The sequence below is a fragment of the Argopecten irradians genome, chromosome 9, assembly GCF_041381155.1.
Source record: "Argopecten irradians isolate NY chromosome 9, Ai_NY, whole genome shotgun sequence".
NCBI classification, from domain to species: domain Eukaryota; kingdom Metazoa; phylum Mollusca; class Bivalvia; order Pectinida; family Pectinidae; genus Argopecten; species Argopecten irradians.
The window spans coordinates 29,847,570-29,874,853 of NC_091142.1; the positions used below are offsets into that span (position 1 = coordinate 29,847,570).

Sequence of the window (27,284 nt, forward strand, 5' to 3'; positions counted from 1 at the left end):
GTAAGAATTTGTCCATTAAAAACATTCACACAGAATCAGTGGATGAAAATCAAAGAATTCCACAGGGTGCTCCGACAACATTTAAAACGAATGGTACACAAGACTAATTCATTATAATATATTTCCATATTCATCCATTTGACTGCTTCCTCTGCAGGGAATATAAAATGATGGTATACATAAGTCAAAATTTAAAACAAACTCATCTACATGTATTACCAATATATATTTCAATCAATCAAAAAATAATAATTAACAAACATATTAAACATAATTACCCGTTCCATTACGTGATTAGGTTATGGCACTATAGTTGTTAACAAATCGTGTAATTATATATGATGTAAACCAACTTGTTTTCGTAGCGACTTTTCGCGTCTCTCAATGCTAATAGTTTTCCAAGCCACTTTTCGCGTCTCCCAATGCTAATGGTTTTCCAAGCGACTTTTCGCGTCTCCCAATGCTAAAAGTTTTCCAAGCGACTTTTTCGCGTCTCTCATGCTTATGGCTTTTCCGAGCGATTTTTCGCGTCTTCCAATGCTGATGGTTTTCCAAGCGACTTTTCGCTTCTTCCAATGCTAATGGTTTTCCAAGCGACTTTTCGCGTCTTCCAATGCTAATAGCTTCCCAAGCGAATTTCGCGTCTTCCAATGCAAATGGCTTTCCAAGAAACTTTTGCGTCTTCCAATGCCGGTGGCTGTTCTAAGCAACTTTTTGCGTCTTCCAATGCTAATGGCTTTCCAAGCGACTTTTCGCGTCTTCCAATGCTAATGGATTTCCAGTCGACCTTTTTTGCGATTTCGAGTCATTTGGTTCTACTCAATCTACGTTGAAAGAGTTTTGCGACATTGTGCTTTTCGCGATCTCTAATCGCCGGCGCATACACGAATTTCAATTGCGCTTGAAAATAAGTCAGTTTACAGTGATTGGTTGATAAGTAGGTCTGCTACATCATTTCAATAAAATATTCATAAATCTTTGTTCTGTTTAGTTATAAGTAAATATTATTTGACATGTGTATTACAAAATCATTGTTTCTGTTCTTGGCATCATCATCGTTAATTCAAATCTCGAATAAAAAAAAACCATGATTCTACATAATTTATACATTTTGCTTATAATGACCTTCGCAGAAGCATTCAAAAGCCGCAACCAATTAAAACAAAGAAAACGTTATGATTAAATCAATCGTCGTATCAACCTTAAAGCAACAAACGCCAAATTGGATGCACATTGTAGAGTGTAAAGATTGTTATATTCATTGGATTGTATTTGCAAATACATGTATAAAGCATTATGATCGTTCATTTTCGTTTCAACAAATTATTTTGCGAAAGCCACAAGAATTTAGCCTTGATCATGCATGGCCTATTTAAACCATCTCCGAACTATTATCGTCACTGAAATAAACAAGATTATACTGATTGATCAAAAATAAAGATGGGTTGTACAGTACATCACTGAAAAATTCTATACCAGCACTTGAAAAGTCTTCATCTTCTCTCCATCACTTGAATTAATTTTGATATTTCACCGGCAAAATGATCAATAACCTACTAAAGCATAGTCAAATACAAATTCTATAAAATACCAGCAACACATGATATCTCTACAATCTGTAACATTTCCCTCAATTCAATACACGTAAAGATTTATACGAAATAGAATCCCTGTAAAACCTAATATTCCCTTTTTAATAATCACGCGTAGATGTTATCAACAGCCTTACAATAGTTACTTTATTGAAGGTATTACATGTTTATTAAAGCTCAGATGAAGTAGTGATTACTTAAAGCATTCACAATTGAAATCAATCGCAAATGCATTTTGAAAATATGTATCTAAAAGAAATTAATTTCGGAGATACGAGTTCAGTAAACATTAACTAAACTTGTATTGATGAGAATATTATTTTAAGGAGTACTGGATTTAAAAAAATATCATTTTGTGTTCGTTGGTTACTTTGACTTATGTGAAATATATTTTGGACGTGACAATGAGAATCACAGAGCAGTATGATTTTGCTGGATTAGATGTGTTGAGGTGAGTTGTTAACCATGCGAGTCGACATTCGGAAGTAAATCATTGTCTACTTCTCGATCTGATCCTCCTTTGATCTCTTCCCCCACTCTGTAAATCCTCCCTGTAATTAAAATAACAGATTTTAGTTAAAGATGCTCCACCGCTGACAAATGTTATTTTTTCACTATCAAAAACAGGAGCAGAAGATTTAGTATTTTTCTTCAATTACAAAAGTTACCTACTTTACACTATTACCACCATTAAAAAGTTTGAGCTTCAATTTTACTTTGATTGCATCCCGAAAAAAAATCCGTGACACTATATCCAATTATGAAGTACTTATTGCGCATGCACCAAAAGGAATATTAATTATTTTATATTTTATATCATTTTTGTGTCAATTAGACATACGTATACACGATTAAACACCAATTATTGTTCGAATGATGAGTATCAATTATGCTCTGTTGTCGGTGGAGCATCTTTAAATAACAGATTTTAGTTAAATAACATATTTGAATTGTATGACTAACGATATAAGCATGTATCAAAAATCGCAATGCTATTCAGAACATGTGAAGCCTAGCTAATTTGTTGATAAACTATAATATTAAAACAAGAAGAAATAATTCAAGGGAAGCACTAGGCATGAATGAGATAAATAATCCAACGAATTTCCAAGTTTATTTTAATAATCATCCACATGATAAGTCAACCTGTCTAGAAAGAACCCATGGGACAAAGAAATGAGTCTTGTAGTCCAGTAAATGTAGGTCAACTTGCATTATAATTGGAAATTTTGACTCCAACAAAGTTGTTCTGTTAAGCAGATGTTTTTTTACACCCATTTTCCCCCCCCCCCTTCTGTTAAGCAGATGGTTTTTTTACACAGAGATTGTCGCTAAGGTAGGCTTTATTGTATTTAATAAACAGAATAATCAAGTATAATGACAGAGGTTATTGTAGAAGACTCTTTTCAACTGGTATTATTGGTACGGCGTATCAAAAGCAATAGACGCTTGTATAAGATTTCTCCCATTAGCTTTCTCCCCAACACTGTCTTCGGAAACAGAAAGCGGCTATTACCACATTTAACACTTCGTGTGCTGTAGGGGAGTGTGTAGATGTCTGTGTCTGTGTGTTGTAGTATAGAGAATATCTCGAGTTAACAGAGCAGTGCTACGTCTGTCTACCAGCTCACAATGAAACTCGACCGCGGTCAACCAATACCACAACATTCGTACAGCCGTACAGTCTAAATGACAAATGCGTCAATGGCGGATGAAGCAGACGTTGAAGCGCTCGTATTCTCTTTCTTCTCTGTAATCCAGGATTTCTTTCATTTTAAACCCCTTTGTAGAATCCAATTCTAACCCCTTACGCATTGAAAAATGTTCTATATGATCAGAATTAATGTAGCTTTCTTCAGTAAGCCCTATTGTTGCATCCATGTTTGAAATACATGCAGCAATTATTTGTATTCCTGTATTATTCCGAATGGTACTGTGAAGTAGATATTTTTGTGTAAATTCTTCATCACATTATATGAATACGTACATTGAATATTGAACCAGGATTCGATAGTGATATTATAGGGAATAAGTGTTAAATCATAGGGAATGGGTGTTAAATCATTCATCCAACTCCATTCTCATTGATCATGCAAATTCAATAGTGAAATGGAGTTGGTTTAGTGAAATCTTAGAAACTCTACTCTTCTTTGTCTGTATAGAGTACAACCGACACATAAGTGTTTTGAGCAGCTGACGGAAGCGGCACTGAATTCGTCTGTCAATGTTCATCCTGCAGAACTTCATTTGACTTAACTGAGTGATTTTCCGTCTGCACCAAGCCAATTCAAATCAGAAATCAATAACACGCGAATGGAAATCACAGTGAAATGATAGCCATGTTTTCTGCTTCTAATGACAACCTATGTCACCAATTTATCAACCAAAATTCATTCATTCCAACTCAAAGCTACATTGTACGTAATATCTAATAGCTGATATTAGTGATGCTTGGTCCTGACGAGATTCGGTAAAAAAGTTTCTGTTGTCGAGTTCAGTTACCAATAGACTCTTTTCATACAGCATAAAAAGAAAACTGCACCATATCCGAGGTGCTGCGATTGCATAAATAGAATGTGGACATCTATCGGTTTTCTTACACAGAACAGTAAGATGTTTCACATTACCAACATAGTACTTTGACTTTAATTGGAGATTAGATAGATGGATTACAAGTACATGTATATGAAAGGGAAAATGAACACCGACATCGAATTTGAGAAGCTGCCTATCCATCAAGAACACCATTATGAATCTGGACAATATGACAGAATCTCTTATCTCGATAGTGTTATCGTTCGTGAAGACAAAAAAATATATGAAGCCTCTATTAGAACCAGAAACCATAAGTATACTTAATGGACACAAAGAAAAATTAAAAATATACTGCAATTCATGTCAATAGTGTACATACATGTTAGTCACTAAATGTCTAGAGATTGTGAGGCGACATTGGCTAGTTCATATTGCAGTACTTGAATGAATATCACGGTTATAGATACTGAAAAGGTAATGGATAAGGTCCAAGTACTCGATTAATACCAAATCACTGTCATTGTCAAAATGAGTCAGTCTGAAGGTCAAAGTACTCGATAAATAAAACATGTATAAATACTTGCATATATAGTAAACCGAAATATTGTTATTGCCACAAAGAGTCAGTCTGAATGTCAAAGCACTCGATAAATACCACATGTATAAATACTTACGTGGTAAACAGAAACATTGTCATTACCACAAAGAGCTGCTGTGAAGGCCAAAGTACACGATGACATGCCACTGTTACAATAACAGGCTATGGGTTTAGACAGGTCTACGCCAGCCGTGCTAAATTCTGCAGACAATTAAAACAAACATTCAAAGAGCACCTTCAACACTTTACAAAAATGTCATGAATTTAGTGCTAATTCACATTGGCTATCAATGCAATGCTGATTCATTTATAATTAGTCAACATCTATGAGTTTGTATAATTTTTGTCTATGATAATAATCTATCTAGAAGAAATATAGCTAGTGTTTCATAGATCTCATGACAGTATGGTAGCCTATATAGCTAGCTACTCTATGTACCTAAACCCATCGGAACCCGGAAACGAATACTGTGATGAAACAGAGCGTTGAAAACCGATAAAAAGACCTCGACGATAGGTTACAGGTAATATTAAGAACCAATTTAACGTGTACTGGATTAAGAACCAATTTAACGTTGACCTTAATTCCCCATTTTTCAAATCTTGTTTCCCAATAAGTAGCATATTACAAGTATCCTTGATTCATCAACGCCTAAAGCATGGTATTAAAATGAAATTATAACTTGAAGTCGTCATAACACCACGTGAATACCTTTTTTAAGACCGTCTAAATCTTTCAGTGTCCCATTTTGAGTATTAAGTAAGGCAGACATCGGTAGATTCTTTGCTCCTTTTATGTGCCCAGCGCTTTCTGCAAAAAATAAATTTCAAATAAAATCATTTCTTACAAACATTGATTGCAATACTTTATGATCGTTAAGAATGTCTGAACAATAAAAATTGTTAAATAAGTAAATGTGATATAATACCTTAATAATAATACCTTCGTCATACTCAGCGTTAAGAGATCAAACTACCGGGAGATAGCTTCATATAATGACTTCCATCCTAGTTAGCGGTTTCGTTGTTTCTTTTTTTGTTGTTTTTATATCTTTGTTACATATTGAAGGATCTGACCGAATAGATGGTTCTTAACACAAAACACGCGCGAAGCAGTTAATAATGAGAACTGATTTTTGCTGAAGAACGAATTCTAAATATGATAGAGGTATTTCAAATGATTTTTCTGTAATATCCATTCTTATAGGTACATGTGTATATGTAGTAAATGAAAGCATAATTTTACTGAGACTTTTGTGAACATTATTAAGAGTCAGAACTGAATGTTATAACACAAGTAGATTTGTTCTGGTTCACATAGAATAAATAAACGAAAATTAAGAGCAATGATATTCCAATTTATTACTGAAATAAAGTTTAATTAATATCAAAAATAAACATAACATTCACACGATTTTGATGATGGCGAGTACCCCTACGACAAACACTAGTCAACCATTCTACAATGTATTGTATTATGCTAGTTACAGCTAATAATGAACAGTATTACTTAAGACCATGGCCCAAGATCATGAAATGGTCTGAATTCGAAAACAGCTAAGTTTATACCTATTAGCCAATCACAGATGATGTTACAAAATGTGATTTTTTTGATTGGCTAACTTAAGTCTAACAGTGTTTCATGATCCTGGGGCCTGTTTAATCAATGATGCAGCAAAATCACTCTATTATGTGATAATTCTGCAACATGAAGCTGGTCATTAATGAAAAGTTGAAATTTTAAAATTGGAAAATAAGATTTAACGACTGAATTATTCAATGTTATCTTTAAATTGGAAAACAAGCTTTATGGGTATTAAATCAAGAAAGACTAATCAGACGCTAAGATGTGTCAGGTATATACACATATGATTACATAGTGGCCGTAGTTGTCGTCAGAAACCTCAAATGAATATCATTTGACAGGGCTTCCCTGACCTCTGGACAGCATAGTGGTCATGGAAGGTTATGGTAACACCGTACATAGGAAGCCACAGGGCACTGCAGATATGGTCACCTACATGTGGTTAACAGGAACACATACCTGGCCCGGAGTATTTAGAGGACGGTCTACTGTCACACACTTGACGGTCTGATGATGTCAAATTATTGACCATCGTGTCAAAGGTCAGTCGTATATTATCATCAGATTTACAGGTGAAGTCTCCTTTCTGAAAATAAAGCAATGTGATAAACTCATGTTCTCAGTAATGCATTTCCTCACACACATTTTATTTCCCCTTTTCACTCCATTACAAACATAGTCAACGGTTTTACACACAGATTAGTTAAAGTTGACATTGAAAACGTATAAAATATACATTACAGTTGTGCTTTTATTCTTTAGTTTTGTAAGCACTACTATCTATGGTATTTTGTCAACAAAGACTGAAACCTTACTTGCAATTCCACATCAGATTCATGGCTGCAGACTTTTCTTTCGGGGAAGTAAGGTCACTGGGCAAAATGAAGTACATAGATTTCTGTTTCTATCAACCTACCCTATGTGTAATTACTTAAAGTGTACCCATAACGATTATCAATATAAAGTATGAAAAGGCAATGTAATGTGAGACAATGAATGAAGAAAGTATTATTAACTGACTAACAGTTGAAGTACATGTAAAAACCGAGCGCTTCACAGGGCGATGCTTCGGTAATAAACCGACTGATTTTGATGTTCACTTCAATATTCTTGTCAGGCAGCCAAACAAAATAATAAACCCAAATATAATCTCATATAGGGTTGTTTAAAAGGTTGTATCTCTAAGACACATGTTTTTACACTAGATGCAATGCCATATGGAGTCTTACATATCAACTAAGACAAGGTTGACTTACTTTTATTTCTGGTACAACCTTCATTGGTGTCACTGAATAAGACATGTATTTGACAAGAGAAATCCTTCTAACTAGACACAGCATGAGCTGCAGAATTCCATTTTTCAAAACCTACCTTTGCTTTACATATGTACTCACATTTATTAAATCAGAATGGCTGCAGACTTATTAATGAAATTATTTCACAACAGAGTGTTCTACGGTGGAATATTAACTTCCATTTCCGCTAACCTACCTTCGGGGTAGGTATTTCAGTAGATACAGGGTAGCCTGAAGACTTCCATTTCTGCCAACCACCGTTCAGGATGGACACGTCTTTATGGCCGAAAAGCTGAAAAATAAAACATATCGGCATAATGTCTAATTGTTCGATTGCTTCTTTGATCTTCAATAATCAATAATTAAATGTACACAAGTTAACATTGAAACAATTACGACATCTTTCTATGCTCCAGTGCTTTGCAGATGTCATGCGCCACTCAAAAGTATAGCCCAAAGAAAAAGAACGACATCTCCTCTAGAAGACTAGATACAATAATCAAGAGTGGGACTATTCATAACAACAATAGACACGGACTGTGTATAGCACCTTAAATGTCCACCAAGCACGACCCGAGAGGAAGAATCCACATGCGTCCGAGTCGCTGTATATGATGACGTGAGTGTCACTGTCCACTCCAGCAGCTCTGACGCTTTCCTGAAAGGCTTCCACATCCGGGATGTTACGGGGAAACATGTCCGTGTGTTTCCCTTCCATTACACTGAGGTATGACGCCCCGGGAACATGTTCCCTGAAAAGCAAAAAGGGAGCGTCTGCTGTATGTTTAGGACGGGAGAAGAAAAGACTTAAAGAAGGTAAGGAACCTTTCTTACCTTATTTTTCCCCCTTAACTTATGTAATGTCTTTCCATATGGACAATTTCAAGTTAATACAGGATTCTTTAGAGTTGTTGATGAAATTGGATAATGACATCGTGTAATAGACTTAATTGTAGCATCCATGCTTGAATTTTAATAAAGAAATGAGTGGGTATATTTTCTCCCATACTCCCGTGGTTACTAGGGAAAAGATCATATTAATCTTACACATGGAGACGTAATACAACTCGGATTGAGATATTTTTCAGTATCAACAGTTAGTGGCATACAAACTCCACGGATCGAAGCATTTAGTAAGGAAAACTAGCAAGAGATGGAAGGATGGGTGATAGTCCACGTGATGGACTTGGTGGGCTGATGACAACTATACATGGAGTGAAGAAGAACTACTTACGTGTTGTAGTGTTCTTTCATGTCTTTACTGCTTGACCAGGAAACGTCCAAGATGACCACCTTGTCCAGGTCTCCCTTGGTGATTCTTTCATTCAACCAGTCCACGTTTACTAGGTAAGATTGGCTCATTGTGACTACTATAAAATGCTGTGAAATATCGAAAATGGAAAATCAAATTTTTCATTTATATTTTCCAATTATCGTGACATGAATAGGTGACAGATACTGTGTAAGACCTTTATTTTACGCTTCCCACTGCACATGCTCCATGTGCATGGAATGTGTTGCGTGGGTGAATGTCTATATGTCACGAGAGACTGTGACACATACACGTTTTGTTTCTTTGTAATAGTGGAACTCTCTTTTTTTATTTTAGAGTGCTTTCTCACCGAAGCACCATGCCATGCCGCCGACGACAACGAAAAAGATCAAACCGTAATATAATAAAGTCTCGTATCGAAAAAAAGGAGTTCATCGGATCTTTAGATTTACTAATTTTAACAGGCTTGTCACAGTAGCAATAAGAAAATAAAAGTACCTGACCCAACAGTTACACTCACGTCCTTTCTCGTACTAAATTCCTTATAAGTGACTCTCCTAAATAATCCTTTTATATCTGTAATATTCATGACTGAAAAGGGCGACTAAATTAGGGATATTAATTTTCTCTTCTTACTAACTTCTCTCCTGACTGGCCTCGTATCTGTGTAAGGAACGCTTAGCGTTCACATTTAAATCAAAGATGTGAAACGACTGTTTTGCATATTTTAAGATTAAATGACCAATGTCTTTGGCGCTTATCTAAGCCTCCCGCGCTCAGCATTCAGGGAGTGAGACGACTGGTTCACCAGTTGTTAGTATAATGTGACCGGGTGGATTATGTTGCATGGGTCTTCGGCAGCATGAGTGATACAGCACAATGAAAGGGCAAGAAGGGCAAAGAGTTTCACTATACAAGAAGACACAACACGAATATACTGCAGTCTCCAATAGCACGCACGTCATACACGCGTCACAACGCATATATGAGAGGCCGTACTTACATAATCTTGACTGGTAATAAGATGGATTAATCAATAAAACAAACAAACACGGCGTACAGACATGCACAATTTTCGACATCATCTTCAATATCATAAGTAGATATATGCTGATTACTACAGTGACAGTGTGTAGCTGTTGATGCAGTGCAACCAAAAACAACCATTTAAAAAAGTTTTTTTGCACCAAAGAACATTGAAGGTCTGTGAGGCATTATTAACTAGGCATAATACCACCACATTTGAAAACAGTGATATCTTCAACACAAGCCGGGAGTGCTGTTTTATAGTGTATTAAAATTCATTTTCAACAAAAAAAAAAAAAAAAAACATAAGCACACACTGCTTCGAAAAGCTTGATGTGTCGAAGACTGAAAATATTTATTTTTGATTAAAATTCTGGCTGCTAACTTAACGGTAAATGAATGTGTAATTGTGTTACTCGCATATGTAGTATAACCTGTCATTTTCTTTCATAGAAGTCGTCCCGATAACCAAATCTTGGCAGTATACCAATGAAAATGATTTTAGTGCAATGTCATATCTGATCTAGTGTCCTGAAGGCCAAGCTTTTTTGCGGTTATGCAAATTTTGTAATGAAATTGAGGATGAAACCCACTTCATTTTTAGTGTTCCGTTAACTCAACAGTGAGAACAATTTCTTTAATAGTCATAAAGATGTAACATCTAAAAGATTTTGAAAATTTGATACCACTCTAGTGTTTTAACAGAAATATATACATATATATGTTGATTAAAACTTCTACAGGATTTAGGACTCTTTGTTAGAAAGTCATTTGAACTGAGGAAAGCTGGCTTGATAAATGTTTTTAAAGTTGTTGTTTTGATCTACTGTGTGTTATGTATATGTATGTTTTGCTATCGATTCCTTTCGTATGGATATAAGGAGCAATAAAGTTGAATTGAATTGAATTAATACAGGAAACTGAAATAAAGTATGCCTATTTTGTTCAATTTGTGTTCAAAGGGGAATAAATCGTTCAACGTTGCCTTGAGGAATGGTCTCTAGGGGACGTAACTCGGTGATAGACGATGCAACGAGTTACAGCGAAAATGCAATGATTTTCGTGAGAAATATGACACCAGGGAAGCAGTAGGACCAAGATATATAATACGTTATAGACATGGTAATTACCAACACCCGATTGAAGTCGCTCAAGGTTGTCAATTTGCCTGCAACTGCAAGAATAAAATATAGGCCTAGTCTCTACCTGGCTTCGGTTTGTTAGACGATTTCGTCTCTGTCTCGTTGCTAGCTATACTGTGGGTATTAGTCAAGGAGGCCATGTTAACGTTGCCATCTACCATTAAAGTTGCATTGAGGTTTATATACAGCCTTAATTCAGAAATTGTGATTTGGTTTAGTAATTAAGATCAAAGCAGAAAGAACATAAATAGCATACCTGTACTGTCAAGTTGGTGTCTCGTCAAAATAACGTTCCAAGGGAGGCAACCACGCGATAACTCGGGTAACAGCTGATAACAAACAATCGATGACACTATATAATGTATACATGTAAATCAGTTACTTTGTGTATGAAGACAAGATAAACATATACGCGTACGTATACTTACATGATATAATTCACCGGAAACTATATAGTCACTGCCCAAATCAAGTTCCTTTGTGGGCGTTTTTATAACATAAATTACATCATGAATGTGTAAACAAATACCAGTATAGTAGTGATTTACATCCCTTTTGATAACCTTATTATCGTGATCGTCTGGGGTTTTACCCATTTAGCTCAGCTACCTACAATACACTCTGTATGTTAACATATACATGATGTTGATGTGTTCTCTGACACTCTTTTATAATGGTTACAAAATTTAAAAAAAATGTATGAAAACCGATGCTGTCCATTGGTGAAACGCCTTTATAGGGTATCGCTTATAAATTCTTGCAAAAGAATAAACACTTGGTTTAATTGCTATTTTGTAAAAGGACCTGAAGTTTACTAAATAAATCCCCGCGTCCATACATCCTCGCAACTCGCTTGCCAAGGGTACAGTAGTAGAGTATGGGATTGAATACCCTTGGCTAGCGAAGCTGACATCCTCGATACTCCAGAGGCTATTATATATATATGCATGAGATGGGGTGGATATAACGTCAGTTATATAGTAACCCATGCAGTATCAGGATGGAGTTCATGCTATTTCAAATCAGATGGAGTTCATGCTATTTCAACTAAAAGTTGCGTGACGGGTGTTTTTTCTTTTAACTGAATAAGTTTTCATTTTAGAAACTCTTGAAAAAACTTTTAAAACGTACCCCATCGGAACGTTTACAGATATCAAACCCTCATTAAGAACACCAAGGGAAAACAGAGGACCAAATCAACTTATTTAAAATCCTGAAAAAATATCTACACAACATTTTGATAAGGCGACATTAAAAAAACCGATGTATCTGTGTATTAAATCGTATTTGATTCATAAAGAAATTATCTATTTTATAAAAATAGTATATAATCTAGATCTACAATCCTTAGCTTGTACTGAAATATTATAGCAATATTTTAATTAACCAATTAATCAAAATTTATTCATTAATGAGCTTTTTTATTATATCATATAGCAAGGATTTATTTAGTGAAATTAAAATGTTGATAATAATTTGATACTAAATCCACTTCAAATCCGGACAAAATTTGACTTCTTTTTTAGGGCATCCTTCCTTCGGAACATCTCTTTTGTTCCGAAAACACTTTTCCGCGGGAATCTCAATGGTGGCTAGCTCGAACTTGAAAACAAGAGATGTCAAGTCGTTCCAGTAAAGTTAACGAACGACATCAAGAGGTAAATTATCTGGAATATCGATAGTGTTTGTTCAATTCTATGCTAGGTGCTCCTTTTGATATTATTATTGCTTAGGGTGAACGCACGCATTCCATTATTCAAACGTAAACAGCACAACTATCTAGGTGACGTCAGTTCGCCCTCATACAATACAAAAAATGCCAAGTGCTACAGTAGTATACCTGTTAGACCTAGGCCTACGGTAGACGTTCAGTCGCGCCCATATAGCTTAGCTTATGATCTTTGCTATAGACAAAGCAGATACAAAATATTGACGTTGAAATCCTGTGGATTATTATAACCACATAACTTGTCATTATAACCCCCCTCCCGACTCAAAATTACTTTTAGGTCCAATCTAGATCGTATAAAGTTACAATCTGAATTACAACTCCACTATGTCTTCTAAGGGTTATCCAATCATGAGAAGGCCCAACAGAGTTGCACCTCAAAGTCCCTTTTAGCTATACAAAAAACCTTCAAACTGAAGCCATGAATTGGTTAGTAACTCATTCATCCCTGAAATTTCATAATGTACTACATTCAGTATAGCTAGACAGTCTTTGATTTCAAAGAGCCTTAAATAAGTCTTCAGGGCTGAATGAGTTCAGCAAATTAAACCAGTTAATGAGTTTTAGTTTAAAACTGATTTGTGTAACAAATGGAAAGTTTTCAAAATGGGTTTGAAACTATAAACTGTACATGTTTAAATGTAATTTTAATTAATGGATAATATATACTCCTTGTTTTAATTAATGGATAATTTAGAGAAAATGTTTAGGCCCACATGTAGTTTTAATTGATGGATAATTTAGAGAAACAAATTCGCCCTAAGGAACATGTAGCTTCTCTGGCTTGTACATATATTAATAATTTTGTTATAGTGTTAAGTATAAGTATAGGCACAGCCACTGTATATGTACATAACTCCTGATGGATGGAGCCTTGGCTTCTCCACAGAATCTAGGGTTTATGATAAACATGGTGTCAGCACCCACATTCGATTACTGGTGGGTGCAGTCGACTAGAAAGTATTTTCTCTGTTCTCAACATTTAAAACAGTAATTGGAATTGCATGGTTCTAGCAGAAACATATATACGTAGAGATTGGAAACTCCTTCTTTGTCTTTGTTGACAGGCAGAGGGACCTCCGGTTTATAGGCATGTTCCCTTGACTAACTACTGTTAAGTGTATTGATTCTTTTAAACATGATATTTGTGTATCAATACAAAGTTTAAACATTATATTAAGGTTTAATGAGATCAGTTTTATAAATTGATGTTATTTAATATGATTTTTGAAAGCATGAAAATAAGCAATTTTACCTGGTTTTTTGAAAATCAGACATTCAAAACCGGAAGTGCATTTTGTTTTGTTAAGATATAAGTTAAAATATCATTTTTTCTTTCCAAAATCGTACTCAAACCATCTGAAAATTACTGAACTTTTATAACAAATCAAAGTTATTCTGCTGTTTTAACTATTTAAGAGTTTATCTAAAAACCCCTAGGGACTTACAGAGGTACATCTGCCAATCATAAAAATGGCGGAGTTGCCAATCTCTATGTATATATGTTTCTGGTTCCAGATTACCATGTAGCTAGTTACTTTTGCATAATGGTATTTTTGCAGGACATTGCTATGATTGCAAAATTCTGATCCCCTAAATATGACATGGTTGAAACGTATCTGTATATGGAAATATAGAAAATTTAAACCAGCTGAAATTTTCATGTCTTTAGTTAAAATTGTGAAAATTTTGACTCGTGACAAATAATACTAATATAATTAATCCTCGGAAGATGGTTTGAATGTCTTTGATTGGACAGGAATGTTTTCTAGTTTTAAATACTAGTTTTATTGATATGTGATTGACAATAGCATATAAATCATTGGTCTGTTTTTACACTTTTTTTTATAGATTCAAGTTTGGCTGGAGAATGTTTTCGGAGGAGAACCAGTACCGTCATACGAACTGAACAAAACAACAATTAGTGTGCTGTATGACTTGATGAGGAAGAATCGGTCTATTGATGAGGATAAACAACTTATTATAGCAGACTTACGTCAGAAAACACAGAGTACAATGCTGAAGGTTACCTTGATAATTTCTTGAAAAATAGGGTTTAATTTCCTATATGTGGGTTTCAAGATACCAAAACAATATCTGTGAACTTAAAGGTGCTCCACCGCCGACAGATATTCATCATTTGAACAATAATTGGTGTTTATTCGTGTGTATATATATGTCTAATTAACACAAAAATAAAATAAAATTAAAAAAGATTATTTTGCCTTTGGTGCAGGCGCAATCTGTACTTCATTCCGTATAAGATATAGTGTCATGGAATTTTTTCGGGATGCAAATAGTTATTTTTCATATCTTTAACTTGAAGTAAAATTTGAAGCTGAATTTTTTCAATGTAATGGTGTAAAGTAAGTAACTTTTGTAACTGAAGAAAAATACTAAATCATCTGCTCCTGTTTTTGATAGTAAAATAAAACTATTTGTCAGCGGGGGAGCATCTTTAAGTATGATTTACCATGTACTAGTCTGTGATTGTACATGTGACATTCAGTGTTTCAGACTGACTTCAAAAACTTAAGGGCATTTTGGAAGAGTACTGGCAAAATGGCCTAAATATCACAAAAATTATGTCTAAATAATAATATGTACAGGAATTAATAAAGTTAGCCCTGTTGAAGAAAAATCAAACATCACCTACATTTTTTTTGTATCTAGAAATTATTACCAGTGGATAATTCAATAAAAGCACAAGTCACAAATATACGATCTTGACACCAGATTGGCAAATCTACACTTGGCAAGTTTGAAAAAAACAGTAGGCAATTCTGATCTATCAGAGTTACTTCCCTTTGTTTCTCTCTGTCAGTACTTATCCTAATTATAACTCGATTAACCTCTTCTACTTCTGTTCATTTGATTTGTAGCTCTTCTGCTTCTGGAAGCTCTTCTATCTATGAGGTGGAAGATCTTCTGAGAAGACTTCTGTTATTAGTAGAGCGCAAATCGTGTTGAGCTCTGGTGGAAGGTGTACGGCTAAACCATTGAATCTGAATTCTCTAATACTCTTAGATGATAAAACATATATGTCAGAAAGTTCTTGCTTGAGTTGAAATTATTCAGGCATGACATACCACTGTCCATAATGAGATATTTAATCCAGAAGTAAAATATATTCCTGTACTTGGGGAAGTTGTGTTCAGTTACATATGTAGCTATTTACACTACTTATAACTTTAATATTCAATTTTGAATTTTCTATACTATTAAATACTGGATTATTAAAATTTTAAAGCATTTCAGATTTGAGTAGTACATTAATAGTAATACAGGGTAGAGGTTTTGTTGTTTCTGTTTCCAGCTGGAAGGTTAGAGCAGGTGCTGAGAGGAGTCGGCCTGACATCGGCAGTGTTATCACAGTCGGGTGTAATGAGTCTGAGAAGTCTGGCTAACGTTGCCTTACTACTACAGATCAAGGATGTATCAGATACCAAGTAAGAGGATGGTCAATAAGGGAATAAAAGCATGAAATACTGAGGTATTCTGTACTGGGTCTGGATCAGGTTGATTGCTGATGATCATGACCAGGTAGACCAATGGGATTAATTCACGTACCATGCGATACCGGTAAGATTTTTGCGGGATTATTGTTTCTATTGGTGATGGAATGACATCAAAAGATGATATACACTGTTTCAAAAGGAAGATTACAAATACATGCGCTCAATCACCACTTGAGATTCTAGTCCCACACAAACGTTTTCGGGTATCACATGGTACATAAATTAGTCCCATTAGTGCACATCTGGTTAATGTATGGCGCATACCCAGTAGTTCGCAGTGTACATGGATATGTGACTGATTTCTTCTTTTATTCTTTATATCTGTGGTCTTTTTAGGCTGAATATAGGCCCCATTCCTGTAAGTGCAACTTTTTCCCAATTTAATCCTATTATAAAAATACAGAAAAAAAGATAGAAAAAATTAGAGCATAATATTGAATTTTAGATATTGGAAATTACCATCTGCCATCTGCTTGTTTAACTAACTTATCTCTATTAAATTTGTTGAATATGAATTTTATGATTAAGTAATTACAATTGAAATATTTATGTTCTGTTTGTAGGAATGTGGGCATTTAAAATTTGTTATTGGTTTTGTTGATACATGAGGTAAAAGATTTAGTTTCAAATTTTGTAAATGTTATATGAGGTGGTATCTTTTAAAGTATCTGGGACATAGATGAGAAACAGATTTTTTAAAACATGCTCTGACATCTGAAATACTGAAATGGATGTGTAATGTATTATTTCAGTTACATGTTAGCATTACAAGCCCTGCAGGACGAACTGTACCAAGCAGAGGAGAGTTATCACCAAGAACAGACAACTCTGCAGAATCTCAGGGATAAATCTAAAAATGCTCTGTTGAAATATAACACCATTAAAAGGTACATTTCTTAAATATGATCTTAATTTTAATTGAACTATTTGATTGGATTTTGATAATTGAATTAGATAATCCTGTAGAATTCCATGCCACGAACTACTAAGGTTGGGTACTGTTAAGAACGAAACAGGAAGGCAATCCTACGTACCCCTAGGGATCTTGGTGCACAGAAAAAAGGTCAATTTGATGGGGAAAGAAAGTGCTCATTAGAATGAAACTGACCACATATAGTGCACTGAGAGCAAAAGAGTCTGGTAACAAGAGGCCCAACTTGGCTATATTCTGTTTTAATTTCATTGAGATGAATGCCACCTTGATTTGGTATGAAACTTAAGCTTCTAGATGACTCTTTTTCTTTCTCTGAGCAGAAGTCTAACGATGCTACAACAGCAAGCCAAGACTCAGCATCCAGAGATGGAAGGCAAGGCCAAAGAAACAAAGTTCACACGAGAAAAAGCCAAGGAATACAAAGAAAAAATTGCTCAACTTCAGGTAATTTCTGTGAACTATATTTTAGCTTTCTCAGTAATGTGCACGGCAAAATTGTAGAGCAAACCCATGCTTGGTCTGATGGAACTTGGGCCTCTATAAGAAAAAAATCTGAATTTTAGAAATCTCTTTTTGCATGAATGAATGCACCTTTTTAAAGATGTTTTTGTATCGCCTGTGATGATAGATCGCGAAGGCGATACTATGGTGATACTTTTCCAGTGGCGGCGTTGTCGTCAACATTTCACTTTACAGTTTTGTGTTAAGCTTTGTTTCTCAAAAAGTTTAAGTTGAATCCTAACCAAACTTTAAACATAGCTTATCACCTCAACACACCTAATTATTGCAGGATTCATTACGGAGGCCGTGGGATGTAGAGGCTCAGTCGCTGTGAAACTTAGGGATGCTAAACTATTCATAAGACTTGACTTTAAAGTTTTGCGTCTGTTTCTCAAAAACTGTAAATAAACTATAATTCCAATTCTAACCAAATTTTAAACATAGCTAAAGGCCATCATTATCACCTCAACACACCTAATTGTTGCAGGATGCAGTGATGCTAAACTATACTTAGCTCTTTTTCTCAAAAAGCGTAAGTCTTATCCTAACAAATCTTTGAATATAGCTGAAGGCCATCATTATCTCCTCAACTGACCTTATTGTTGCAGGATTCATTTCAGGGTGTGGGATTCAGATGCTGGTTGTATGACACATTTATGCTGCATTTCTCTTTTTCTTGATTTTGTTTTACTTTCAGATGTTTTTAAATATTCCATTTATAAATCAACAATGCGGTCAATACTTATAATTACGCGTAATTCTTGTTTGAGTATGTCTGTTAGTTATGACATCCTGAATACTTAAGGAGTTAAATCTATTGTTTAAATCTAACAAATTACATTTTGAGGAGAATTATCATTCTTTTTTTTTTAATCTCATTTCTGTGTTTACTTTTAATTGTTTGAAATAAAAGTGATTTGTGTTTTGAACATATAAATTTCTTTTTTGTACAGAAAGTTTTATCCAGTACTGGAGTTGATTCGTCCATATATCATAGAGAACTTGTTCAAAAGTCAGAGGTAAATATCTCCACAAATTTCAGTTCCTTTTATAACAAAAATATTCCTAAACATAAAATTTCATGGCAAACTTATATTTCTTTCTTTCAAACTTTGCTGATAAAAAAAATATATCAATTTGATATACAGTACCGGATATGTATATTTTGTATTTTCAAACTGCAGTATATATTACAGATTTCTACCTTGTGATTTCTAGGAACTACAGAAGCTGAAGGAGCAGATGGCCCCACTCAAGGGAAAGTTACAGACTTACCATAGCCTACCCCCAGTATGTAAAGTATCATTAAAGTGAATAGTTTAGCAAAAAAAAACCAGTCAAAATGCGTTCATTGGCCTTCCAAAAGTCCTTACAAATCAAAACGATGAAATTTGCCTAACTCTTTGAAAGTGAGGCTGCGTGAAAATGTAAACATGGACATAGCTAGCCGGAATGGTTGTTTTAGGATTCATATAATTTATATTGATTTTTTCGCATGGAGAGTGATTTTGAAGGGAGATTTTATTTTTCTATTTTATAAGAAATTATACTGGATACCTTCACAGCATTTTTACCGACTTTAGCCTTCCTTTACCTGACTATTCACTTTAATATTGCTAAGAGGAACTAATTACAAGTTAACAATAATATTAAATTACAAGTGACAAATTTTTGTTCAGTGTTCTCAAAGACAAAACTTAAGCTTATAATCGCTTCACAAATCTTGTTTTCCATTTAGTTTGAAGCTTGTCTGGAGGCATTAAGAAACAAATTTAGTTTTACAATTTCAAACATACCGGTACTTTCTTGACAAAAGACAATGGGATCAGATAACAAGCATTACCTATATAGATCTTCTCCCTAGATTTAGTTTTACTTATCTTGTTTTCCATGAATTATTAAGTTTGAAGCTAGTTCAACTATTCTAATAATTGTGTGGTCTACTTAGAGAATAAATTGTCTGGATCGAGGCATTAACAATAGACTTTAGCTTTACTGATCTTTCTTACAGGATATCTCATTGACAAAAGTAAAGCTGGAAGAACTGAAGAGAGAAGTGGTAGGTGTTGATATATTCTTAAGAAAAATCTTTAATATTAATTATAGAGTATTATTGAAGCATGATCATTAGATTACATATAAAAACCCTGTAGTCTTGTCCAATAACTATATTGCTTTTATCTGAGAAAATCACTCGCTTCCAATTATTTATTGTCCATCTCATGTTGGCTTAGATGGCACTGAAGTGTTCTTTTAGAAGTCTGAACATTCCTTTGCTCATTGTATTTAACAATAATATTATTAAGGGATTCCCTCCTATTGTTTTTAACAGTCCTCTCCAAAGAACGATAATCTCGCAAATTTATTAACTTTGGTCATATACTTTTGGCCTGTTCTCCACTGAACCACATGTACAAAATTTGTTAACAAAGTCTATAACTGTAGACTGTATTTTTTATACATACCTATCTTTCTTCGTGAATATCCACTCCATAACATCCCTATGATAATATTTTTAACGCCCAACGACAGTTCTGTCCCTTTTCGGCACATCATGCCAATACACATCCACGGGAAAAAACCAGAAAGCAGACGACAACAGCAATATTGTGTGACGTAACATCACGTCATACGCAAACCTAAAAAACGTCGCACATCATCATCAGTGAAGCTTACAATGAATGCCTAGGCCATTTTTATCAAAATTATTGACGCGACATAAACACGCCTTCATTGTGACTGATACTTTTGGCATGGCACTGTACATATTGTTGATTGTAAGAGATTAATAGATTAGGCAAAAAAGTTTAAACACTTTGTTTTTAATATTTGAGAAATAAGGTGACCGTTAAGAACCATAGATCTATTGTTTTGATTTATTATTATTGAATGCAATTGATTTTTACAGGATCTGCTGGAATCAGAAGTATGCAAAAATATTGACTTGATGCATATATGAAAGCAGAAAACATATTGATGGCCCACCCTTTACAACTGTCACTCAAAAAGAAGAGGCTCCTGCTCATCACAGAAAGTCTAATTATCAGACAGATCTATCGGCCTGATCTCCGGCAGTGTTCTTCTGATAATTGTAAGGTTTCTGGCTTTTGTTTATTGTTTTAAGCCAACAAACCTTACAAAAACCAGGATTTGAGTTTTCACAAGCACAGATCGGATAAAGATGATAGGCAGACGTTTTTGAAGCTTCAAAATAGACTAAATTTAAAGCAATTCACATAAAAAGTTAAAGGGACAATTCATTCTAAGAGAACATTAAAATTTGTACATATATCGAAAAAAAAACCAGTTCTAATGGAATTTAGATCAGTCGGTTTTACTGTGATGTGCCTGAAAAGCCCATGGTGGTGACATGTGTGTGAAATTTTCAAACTTGTGGTCGAACTTCTTGTATGCCGAACCCTGTCCCTTGCTCGTAGAGTAATGAAACGTTTGTTTATAACTGCTCAAATCGCTCTGACAATAGTGTGTTAAGCAGGTAGAATATGGGCGCTGTACCTTTACCCGAGCCAAAGTCACGCACGTTAAACAAATGAACTACATAACCACTGCGAAGGTGATAAAATGATTTTGAGGCAAGATAATTCACATAATAAGGTTAATTGTATTGATCAATGATTTGATATTTCAACGATATTAATTAAAATACTTAACAATGACGTGGAATTTGTCAATATTTAACGTTATTTTTTGTTTCATAAGAAATATAGAACAATACATTTATGCCATATTTCACTTCTTGGTTATGTAAAAGAATTAGCCTGAGTGAAATTGTCCCTTTAATATTTACAGGTTACTGTTAACCAAATTTATTTCACAGTTACTAAATTTCTTAATTTCAGGTTCAAAACATTTTCATAGAGATTAAGTTTTAGCGGATTAAAAATTGAATTGAGATATCTTTGAATTTAATTGTGCAAGAATGATCAAAGATATTATTCAAGCGTTCTTGCTACGTGACTATCCTGCACAAAATTGCAAGATGGCGTGATTTGCTTATGAATCTAAATGCTACACCTCAGATGGCGTAGCAATGATGCATGTATTGTATATTGTATACACAATGTTAATTAAGTATTGACACTTTGGTCACATAGTAACACCCCAAAACTTGGTGTATTAATAAAAAAGTGGTATTCTTCAAAGCAAATTCTGATAGTAATTTTGGAAATGTTCTATATCCTGAGGGTGTACAAACCATGAAAAACATGGTCTTACATGTATAACTTGATGTATTGTTAAAAAAATTTCTAATGAATGGGTACATATACACTTTGTACAGATTGAACAAAAATATATTCTGCTCGTTTTATCTTAACTGAAAACTGTATTTTCACTATCATAGTGCTATGGGTATATGATACATGTAATTTAATTCATCACATATTTATTGGTACATATATTTTTATGAGAGATTAAAATGAAAAAAATTATACTTTGTGTTGATTTTATGTACATGATGAGGTTATTATTTAGTATTCTTATTATATGTGTTGATTATGTGTACAGGATAAGGTTATAATTATCAGACCAAAAAAAAATTCTGTTAAGGGTTACCCCTAATTTTTTACCCTGACCCTATTTTTTTTAATTTTTCAATGAAAAAGAATTAAAAGTTGGGATTTCATTCTCAGACTTCGGTTTCGCCATTATTTTAGAGTAAAAGTCACTATAAAAAAAAAATCCTTCCGACCTACCGGCCCTATTTTTTTTTTGCCTATGTCGCCCTAAACAGACATCTTTTTTTTTTGGTCTCATTTTAGTTATCTTTATTCTAGATCTGCAGTGTGTTAGTTTCTTCCATACAATAGTGTTGGTATGGAAGGCAAATCTCTTACATATTTTGAAACAAAGTTCGTGTAAATTTTTCACAAGTTTAAATTTCTGGCTGGCACTTTGAGTACAAGTAAAATTTTGAGGCTTTTTAGGTAGCATAAGCATGCCTAATGGCATGTCGAATTACTATGTTTCCCGTTAAGTAAAGTTGGGCTATTTCTTTCTTTGTGGTAGCTTTTATATCATCATCTTACACCAGACTTGATTATTGACTAGTGTGGAGAAATTAATTTATAAAACTGTCGTCAGCAAATTATAAACCTACAAATAGATAAGTACTGTATGGACGTTCTTTTTTGCAGGTCAGAATTTCTATGATTTGGCCCTATACTGTAAACCAACGAAAATGAAAATATATTGAAATTTACGTTAAATAAATATATATATATAGTAATTACTTATTCAGAGCAACATTAAAGATATAATTTCAATTAGATTGGGTTTGATTACAACTGTCTGCCGGTTCCGTCTGTGTATAGTCCTCTGAAGCTGTTGAGATAGTTGCCACCTTTTGATTTTCACCATTTTCCAATTGCCCTACATACTCTCGATCAGGTATGCAGTTGATTAGTGAAGATCCCTACGAGTAACCTAGAAAAAAAAACCCGGCGTTGACTCTATCCATCTCTTCCTTCAAAATAGTAATGATAGTAATGATAGACAAAAAACATTTGTTTGTTTTGAATACAGTTTAATATGAACACAAATTATTAATAGGTGAAAGTTTTTTCTCCTTGATACAAACAAACGAGGACAATACTTCTGTGATAGACATACAACATGAAAATGTACGAGCTGATGTACTTATGGTGTTGGCACAAGTAATGCGTTAATTGTCTTCTCCATCTGGGATAATGAATCACTTAGATGATGCATGGCATTTTCATTCAAAATGACACTTTTTATACTTTTTACATTAAAACACAACTCAAGACCTATGGTCACTAAACAATGTTAACATTATATAAAAGGTTGATAAATGTTTTTCATTACTGAAAATGATATTGTATGACTGAAAACATTTTTTGTGGCATTTCAGTAAATTAATATGTGTATTTTTACCTATTTTGAACCCATTGCAAAGAACAGAAATATAATGGAATATCTGGACTGTTGTTTTGTGGAAATTTTCTGAACAAGGCTTTTTTATTAGTTTAACATCCTATTAACAGCAAGGGTCAGACAAGGACGTGCCAGGTTTGTTGGTGGTACCCAGAGAAAAACCATCAACCAGCGGTCAGTATATCGGGCAACTGCTTCACGTAGGATTCAAACACACGGCCGGGAGCTCGAGGTGGAGGGCTTGTGGAAATGTATAAAGATATCTTTACCACTCGACCACCGCGACCCCTTTATTTTTCTGAGCCAAGTCTCCATATCATGTATTGGTCATTTGTAGGTCGATTACCTTAAAATAGAATGGCTATCCTATCCACTGCCTAACTGATTTGAAACTAAGACCAAGTTTCATCTGACCCCAACACCTATAGGTCAAATTTCACAACAAAACTGTTTATGTCGTTAGTGTACAGATTTTTAGATTCCAATATCAGATGTAGAAGCTGGATAGAAAAAAAGAAAACCAGTTAAATACTACACCGGAAAAAAATAATAAATTAACGTGAGGTTTGAACGAAAAACAAAGAAATATGAATGAAAAAAAAAAAAAAATCCAAAATGATGAATATGACAATTTACATATGAGTAACATGGTTTTTCTAGCAAATCACACCCAGTTACATGGTGTTGAATGATAAAGACCTCAAAATATTCTATTTGGTCATATCTACATTTGCCATTGGTAACAACACAAACTTTGCATAATTTTTTTATATGATTGATGATAACTTAAGTTATGCCAGATGTGTAATCAATTAAAGCTATAAAGTTAAGTCAACATGATCCTCTGACCTTTACACGTAACAATAATAAACACATTATGTAAATTTGATACTATTTTTAAGTGCCCTGGGCGCTAAATGACGGCATTATGGTAAGTGCACAAGTACTTGCGTAGTCATTATAAAACCAAATTGCATGATATAACTTGTGGTATGTATTACATACATGTAATTAAAAACATCATTAACACTACTTTCCAGGCTTTTGATTAAAATATCCCAAGCCTAATAAAAGAATCTGGTATAAATTTCAGAGTGACATTGTATGATGGTAGTACCTTTTAAAATGATCTTGAAATAAACGAAAAGCTAGCCAGCATATATATCAACGAGGTTTGCCTACTGATCTGGTCCTGCTCCAATAATCAGATGACTTCAATTAACAAATGCAGTTCAGCCTTACCAACTCTTAGTAAAATTAGTATATGAAGCTTTTATTAACTGTCAAAATCTAGAGATCTGTACATGTCTATATACCATGATGGCAAACGTATAAAAGATGAATTTTGATGGATGAAAGAACAAAGAAAAGAAAGTCTCACCACTATATGAAACTCTTTGGGCTCTTACTTGTAACAGAGATATGCATTATATCAGATTGCCTGTAAACAGGGGTGGAGACTGGTGTAGGACTTTTATATTACGGTCGTATATTGATTTTATATTACGGTCGTATATTGATTCTAGCACTTGTGCCAGAGAACTTTCTATATTTTTCAAGGCTGTATTTTTCAATAAATAATTCAGATACCATAGTACTTTTCACAGGAATTTGGCATGTATTTCCACCCAATGATTCAAAATCCTGTGTAAATATACTGGTAGATATTTGGTATTTGTACCAAATCCCTGTGACAATAGTAGAAGACATGTGTTTTTTCCAGATGAAAAATAAGAAAACATAATATTTAAAATTATTATGTCATACATCAAGAATGCTTAGTATGTGGCATACGTATTTAGCACACCGGCAAGTCAAAAAGACCCATTATACAGACTAATACTAATGGATAGTAGGTCTTTGATTTACCGGCTTGCTAAATACCTATATGGTATGGGGCACAATACAAAAAACATACTGTACGGTATAAATATATGGCAACAATGGTTTTATGTGCACTTGACAAGATAACACAAACAATGAATATATATATATATATATATAATAATGGGATGAATATATACAGATTGCATGTATAATTACATGTAAATACTGTTTCATAAAAACAACACTTTAGTAGTAGCTACTATGCACGTACTTCTATGAAGCCAAAAAAACCAAAACAAATAATGAAGAAAGAAAAAATCAAAAACGTCAACAGCATAAATGGACAAAATATGGTCACAGTAAAACTAAAACAGATCAAGTAAATATACAAAGGTAATTTATATCAAATATAGCTGTTATTAACATGAATCAAATGTTTTCGAGACCGTAGCAATGTCCAGCGAAATCAGGAAATATTGTTTCCACCAAATAAAATGTACATTAAGTTTAAAGTCCTTCATATAGTTTCTTGAAAAACTACATTTTAAAACTACAGTAATTAAGTAATTCTGAAAAAAATGTTTTCACAAAAAAAAAAAAAAAAAAATAAAAAAAAAAATAGAAGTACATTTGTATTTCAATGCTGAAATTGAAGGAAATGGACTGTTGCGTAGCTTTCAAATAATAGACAGTTCACCTAGAACATGTCCTAATTGGCAAGTGAATGGAACAGCTTTTAATGTAAAAATGTATTTTTATATGTTAGAAGGGCAGTCATGGGGCGAAATTTTACCTAGTAGTCTTTTATCGATGAATTTTAAGTCATTGAATAAAAATGAAATAAATGGATGAAGAGTGTGTATCACAATTAAGGAAAAATGGCAAGCTTCATTAACTTAAAATTTCAGAGAACCCACTCTTTTAATACCTAAGAAATATTACTGTATCCAAGCATAAATATGAAAGTACCAGATAGAGGGGAGTACATACAAATATGGAAAGTCCTCGATGAAAGTGGTCTTTATAAGAAACCAAGGAATATGAAAAATAAAATATTTTTGTGCAAGCCGGAATGCTTTGTTGTTTTATCCCAGGCAATTTATTTGAAAGAGTAATCTCCCTTTCAAGGTAAAAATTTTTAGGACGGAAAAAAATGTGAGATTGAACAAGGACGTATATGAGAAGGATAAGTCACACTGAGTTTTAGGCAAAGACAGCGCAGGCGCTTTTGTGTTTGTGCACTGACCATGACGTTGGGCGACGACTGATTTCCTTTGATATCCGCCGCCGCAGTCTTTGATGTAGCATGGGGGTGCGAGGGTTACCGTCTTACTTTCTGAAGCGTGCTGCCATTTCGTAAGCGGTCGTATTTTTTTAACGATAGTTTAAGACATTTTTTCTAAATCTTCCGTCTTTAAAGCAAGTTATAAACGTTGTGAAATTTAATTTACTTTACATTGGTGTTTCGTTTGAGCTCGATAAGACAAAGTATTTGTTGAGAAAAACGGTTTTTATTTACCGGTTCATAAGCGTCTCGCGTGGTGTTTAGTAATGTAAAGAGACAGACACGAATCCTTCTCACTTATAAATCCTTGGATTGAATGACAAAAAAATCTTAAACAAAATTGATGAATAGAAATCGAAGATCCTACTAAAGCAAGAAGATTTAGAATTGGTCTTCCCATGAGTATAGATTAATTAAAAGTTTTGACTTTTATTTTTTTTTACATATTTTTAATAACATTTAAATGAAACACACACAAATTTCAATACTGTATTACATGGAAATGCTACTAAAGATGAATCCAGTACA

General features: G+C 33.9%; 2 protein-coding genes across 4 annotated transcripts; one reads left to right on the forward strand and one right to left on the reverse strand.

Annotated features, from left to right (window-relative positions):
* Positions 1-211: 211 nt before the first annotated feature.
* Positions 212-11,622, reverse strand: LOC138332025 (thiosulfate sulfurtransferase-like). 3 transcript variants are annotated; one of them, XR_011209757.1, is made up of 10 exons: positions 11,475-11,622; positions 11,303-11,375; positions 8,840-8,985; positions 8,156-8,357; positions 7,802-7,897; positions 6,770-6,896; positions 5,438-5,536; positions 4,802-4,926; positions 484-2,143; positions 212-444 (listed from the first exon to the last, which is right to left on the reverse strand). XR_011209757.1 is itself a non-coding variant. In XM_069279953.1 (9 exons), exons 3-9 carry the CDS (start codon positions 8,965-8,967, stop codon positions 2,090-2,092), a joined length of 831 nt encoding a protein of 276 aa, XP_069136054.1. In that variant the 5' UTR covers positions 8,968-8,985; positions 11,303-11,375; positions 11,475-11,622; the 3' UTR covers positions 212-2,089. The 3 variants fall into 3 exon arrangements, 2 of the variants coding, with proteins under 2 accessions (XP_069136054.1, XP_069136055.1); XM_069279953.1 differs by having other exon boundaries at positions 212-2,143; XM_069279954.1 differs by having other exon boundaries at positions 212-2,143; positions 11,303-11,398; positions 11,475-11,593.
* LOC138332024 (HAUS augmin-like complex subunit 1) lies at positions 10,893-22,155 on the forward strand. Its single transcript, XM_069279952.1, is given in 11 exon segments — positions 10,893-11,026; positions 12,573-12,704; positions 14,627-14,780; positions 14,783-14,800; positions 16,092-16,224; positions 17,046-17,180; positions 17,548-17,671; positions 18,682-18,747; positions 18,947-19,018; positions 19,740-19,787; positions 20,637-22,155. Coding segments are annotated over 10 exon segments (843 nt in total). The 5' UTR covers positions 10,893-11,026; positions 12,573-12,662; the 3' UTR covers positions 20,688-22,155.
* Positions 22,156-27,284: the final 5,129 nt, after the last annotated feature.

Excerpts from the sequence above, each read along its gene's own strand:
- LOC138332025 (XM_069279953.1), bottom strand. The coding sequence starts at position 8,967 with ATGAGCCAATCTTACCTAGTAAACGTGGACTGGTTGAATGAAAGAATC. Across the intron at positions 8,358-8,839 it reads ATGAAAGAACACTACAACAC|GGAACATGTTCCCGGGGCGT; the intron begins GTAAGTAGTTCT and ends TTTGCTTTTCAG. Across the intron at positions 2,144-4,801 it reads ACAATGTTTCTGTTTACCAC|GGAGGATTTACAGAGTGGGG; the intron begins GTAAGTATTTAT and ends TTTTAATTACAG.